General features: G+C 46.7%; 1 protein-coding gene across 1 annotated transcript; it reads right to left on the reverse strand.

Moving 5' to 3' along the window:
* Window positions 1-1,551: 1,551 nt before the first annotated feature.
* Window positions 1,552-4,628, reverse strand: LOC111165271 (calcitonin receptor-stimulating peptide 1-like). The gene is made up of 3 exons (XM_089914197.1): window positions 3,214-4,628; window positions 2,324-2,461; window positions 1,552-2,025 (listed from the first exon to the last, which is right to left on the reverse strand). Exons 1-3 carry the CDS (start codon window positions 3,297-3,299, stop codon window positions 1,866-1,868), a joined length of 384 nt encoding a protein of 127 aa, XP_089770323.1. The 5' UTR covers window positions 3,300-4,628; the 3' UTR covers window positions 1,552-1,865.
* Between the last annotated feature and the right edge of the window lie 202 nt (window positions 4,629-4,830).

The raw sequence follows: 4,830 nt of genomic DNA on the forward strand, positions 1-4,830 counted from the left end.
GTCAATGAGTAGAAGGGGATGACTTTTCCAATTAAAGAATCCCACTTAATTGACTGTCCACCAGTAAAACTGGCTGCCCAGTAACCTTGGAAGTTATACTCAGCAGTTGGTCACCGGTATTTCCAACAGATGCCAGGGATGTTGATGCTGTGAAATTCCTATATCAAATAAGCCTTTACATCCTATGATATCCCAGATTCCTTCTAATACTAAGCATCTCCGATTCTACAGCATGTATCACCTCAATCTCCCCCAGTTAGAATATAAGCTCCATGAATGCAGGGGGTTTTGTCTGTTCTGTTCATTGCTCTGGTCCTAGAGCTCAAATAGGGTCAAGCATATAGCAGACACTCAATGATTATTTGTTAAATATAGGAATGTCTCTGTTAAACTTATTGCAGGACCTGAGCAATGCACTTTTCTTCTCTGCACAACAGAGAGTAAAAAGTTGGATTAGATGGCATCTGATTATCTTTCCAGGTCTGCCAGTGTGTGATTCCCTTTCAAACTGTGAGCCATTGTTCTAAAGGGCTTTTCAGGCTATGGGGTGTATGAAGGGGTGCTGTTGGGAGGAAAGGCAGGGATGGGTAAGGGCAAACCTGAGTCAAGGAGAAGAGAACAGATAATTTCTGGGGCTGGGGACCAGGGCACTCTCTGAAAATAAATGTGAATATCTCTTTGAGATGCACAGGGTTCTAATTCCAGTAAAGGTGTTTCACTAGACACTGAGGATACAGGATACCGAGGATCCACCCCAAACATGGTATCATTGCCTCGTTTGAGCCAGCCTGGTCAACAAAATGTCACAGGTCCCTGAGGTTCTCATGGGATAAACAGCATAAATAGCAGCAACACTCCTTTTAACTGTATTGAAAATACATTTGTTATCTTGATGAAGTGCACAAATGAGAACATTTCTTTGAAGAGAGAGTTCCATTGAGGCTCAGCATTACTAGGCATTCCCAGGCACCCACAAGGCAGCGATTTCATGTGCCCCTGAGGTTTAGCAGAGCAGCCAACAGGTTGGCTGACAGGGCCCAGATTTTCTACCAGATAAGCCAGTGAGATATGCATCATATTTATTGAATACACAATCAAATATATTGATAAAAAAGATGAACACTGGGTAGCTGCAATGATTTTATTCTGCATTTAGTTTATTTCAAACAAAAAAAGTGTTTTCAATGTCAAGAAGCATGCATACATGGGTGTCTTCCAGGCTATTTTTTTTGTAAGTTGCTTTCATTGCAAACTAAAAGAAGTAGAGTTCAGCTTCATAGCAACCTAGGAGAAAAAAAAAGTAACAGCTATTACTTACTAGTTAAGAGGCTCTTGTCATGTATTATCCCAATTACTTTTTATATTGATGATACTATTGTTGCCTTCAAGTTAGATGTGGAAGCTGAGGCTCAGAGAGGGTCTAGCCCATGTCGTATAATTAGTAGAGGACAGACACAGGATTTGAACCCAAGTCTATACTCTGAGTTCAGATGTATATGACACTGTAGAGTATCCTCCAAAAGGATAAGGTAATTACCTTTCAAACTCAAATGCTAGGATAATCACAATTATAACCCAGGGAACTGTGTTTTAAATAAATAGGATCTATATTTCCTGAAGGATCTCAGTGGCACAGGGAGAAACTGGAAAAACAGAGAGAAATGAATCCAAGTTCTAGGGGTTTCAGCTGTTGGGACTGTCCTTTCTTCAGACACTGGTGTGGGTGCCTTCCCCTGTGGATTTTTCACCCATATGAACGCACAGAGGATTAGAGTGTGGACTGCACCCCTGCAATATCCAGTCATTTATCCTCCCACCTGACAGTACAAAGGGCAGTCACCTTCTTCCTAGAATCATTTCGCTGCTCAGATCCAAAAGTTCCTGCGACGCCCACCAAAGATTTTGAAGCCCATCTTGGTGGGCAACAAGTTGCTCTTCACCATGCTCCCAGATCTGCTCAGCAAGCCTGCCAGCCGATGGGTCGTGCAGGTTGCAGTGTTGCAGGCTCTCTTCTGGGCAGTGATGCTGATTTGCAGGATGAAGAAAAAGAAAAAGCCTGTTAGTGAGAGCTTGAGTGCAGGTGCTGCCCCACAGGATCATCATGGAAAATTACTGCTCTCAGAGGCACCAATAAACCTTAAGTACTTCTGCTAGAAACGGTCATCACAGCAGAAAATCATAGGCCATTAGGGAAAATGCCACAATCACTCCCCATACACATTTCCAGGGGTGTCAGAAAACCCAAAGGTGCCTCTGGGATATGCTTTCCTGGGCATGAAGGAGGGAGCGGATGCCCTGTGCTGGGTGGGGCAGGGAGTCTCACCTGGAGCCCTGTGTCTTCTGCGCCTTCTCCAGCTCACGGGCCCTCATCTGCTCATAGTCATTCACCATTGCAGCCAGTAGGAGGCGCAATTCCTCCTCATTGAGTGTAGCAGGATCAAAATGACTATCAAAAGCCAACCTAGGGAGGGAAAGCAAGCCCAATACAGGCTTTGATACCCCCTCCCCAGGATAAGCAGCCAGGTTTCCTGGTTTCTGCAACTTCCCCTGAGGATGTGGCTGCCCCAGCTCTCAATGGACAGAGCATGAGGTCAGTATCCATCCAAAAATTCTGCTTCACCAGAATTTAGGCTCTGGTGTGACCTAAAAGAAGTGGTTTGCTCCAAGTGGATCATATAGGCTTGTGAAAGCTGATGGTTAGATTTTCAAGAATTTTATGAGCTTAGAGTTAAATACAGCCATTATTAAAAATTAAATGATAATGATAGTTTGAATCTGAAAATCATTTCACTTTAATGTAATTTGAAGGTGAGAAATTAAATGTATAGGTAACATATCAGATTTAATAACAAATAACAAATTTATTGGCAAAGAGGTTAGAAGATAGGATGTAATCTGTTTCTCAAATTGCGGTTAAATTAGTAAATAGGTTTGCGAAAAATACAAATATTTGGTAAAAAGCAATGTTATATGAAATTTACAATAACCAGTACTGTATATCTTATGTGTGTTTGTACACTGAGTGCTACACATCTTTGTCTCATAAACAGTTTATGATAAACTTATATATACGTTTACATTCATACATTACCACCACCACCCCCCCACCCACAACCCCACCAAGAGCCAGATTCAGCACAGCACAACTGAGAACAGAATTTTATGATCCAGGGACAGAGGGAGGTGGGAGCGCTCCTGGCAGGGCTGTCTCACCTGAATGGCGATGAGTGGAGCACACCTGCCTGGTACAAGACCAGGATGCTGAGGACCAGGAAGGGGGGGAACTTCCAGAAGACCATGACGACTCTCTGCAAGGGAAGAATAACATCAGCACCTGCAGAATAACAACTTCCATGAGCCCACAGACCCAGGCTCTGCTCCTGCCTCTGCCCCTAACTCCCGGGCGTCCAGCTTCAGGCTGGACATGTCACTCCACTTCACCTTCGTTTCCTCCTCTACCAAGTGGACTGCTGGAAGATCCAGTAAGGCTGCAGCATGCTTGGTTTAGCAAAGAAACCTAGTGGGACAACTGGGTGAGGAGGTCTTAGTCTGTAGCCCCCGCCCCATCACTCCACTCACTCTCACAACCTGTTGGCCAGGACTCCTGGAGGACAGAGTCCGAGTACCTGTCACAACAGCTTTTCCCACTGTGCAACCCAGAGCCGTCCTCCTGGTGCCGGGCTTTTGCACATACATGGAGGGGGGAGGGGATTACCGAGGACAAATTTCTGCGGTTGGAATCCCTGAGAAACTGAAGTACCACATTCTACTGCTCAGCTGCTCCACACTTTGGTAAAGAGTGCCCTGTAAGAATCAAGCTGGAAGGGTCTCAAATTGGAACCCAGGACTTAAACTGGGAAAAAAGTTCCCAGAACCCGCAACGGGCGCTTGCGTTTAATGGCTGCCTGCCCCTCAGTCACTGCACCTATTTGCCTCCCGCTTGCGCTGGCCCAGGTTCTGAAGCATTTCCCGAGGTCCGCTCGGCACAAGACGTGATCCGTGAGAGCACCATCTGCACAAAACTATTCCTGCGTCCAGATCTGCTTGCAGTGCCAGGGGAGCTCCAGCATCCCAAACTGACCTAAGCACGTGTGCTTCGCGAAAGGAAACTGGAGCCCGCCTCAGCGCGGGGAGAGTGAAGCAGGGAGTGCGTGAACTGAGACCATCCAGTGTTACCTGTGGAAGACGCCTGGGATGCATTGCAGAGTAATGCAGGTTGTGTGAAATGACCTAGACAGAAGTGGACAGAGCCTTTGAGACTGGAAGAGATCAGCTAAGAAAAAGTAACGGAGAGAGAGAAGGAAGAGAGGGGAGAGAGAGAAAAACAGAATCCCAGCTAAGCAGGAATCTCCGGGCTTACCTGGCAGCAGGAACCAGGTGGCTTGGAGCAGAGGAGGGAGCAGTGGCAGTAGCTTTGGCTTCAGGCGATGGCACGGTGGCAGAAGTGGCAGTGACACTCGAGCTGGGCAGTGCGTCTGATGCCTCCCAACACCAGCAGCTGCTCTTATTCCCACTGCTCTGGGTCTGGGGTGGTCCAGGAGCTCTGGGCAACCAATGAGGGGAAGGATCTGAGCCCCAGAAGGATTGTGTCATCACTTGCGTCCAGAACCTGGAGCATCCAGAAGGACCACCCCACTTGTATTTGCATTGAGGTCATTGATGTGGGGGCGGGAGGGGGACATGGGGGGGTTGGTGAGGACCAACGAAAAACACAGGAAAAGTGAGTAGGAATTTGAGGACAGTTTGACGTCATGGTTAACTTCACCTGTTCGGTTTTGCGGATTTTGAACACGCACGTGTCCCACTCCATCCCCAGCTGTGCGATCTTGT

The sequence above is a fragment of the Delphinapterus leucas genome, chromosome 7 (assembly GCF_059928025.1).
Source record: "Delphinapterus leucas isolate spDelLeu-1000000601 "Yukka" chromosome 7, BTC_Dleu_Yukka2, whole genome shotgun sequence".
In the NCBI taxonomy this organism is placed as follows: Eukaryota; Metazoa; Chordata; class Mammalia; order Artiodactyla; family Monodontidae; genus Delphinapterus; species Delphinapterus leucas.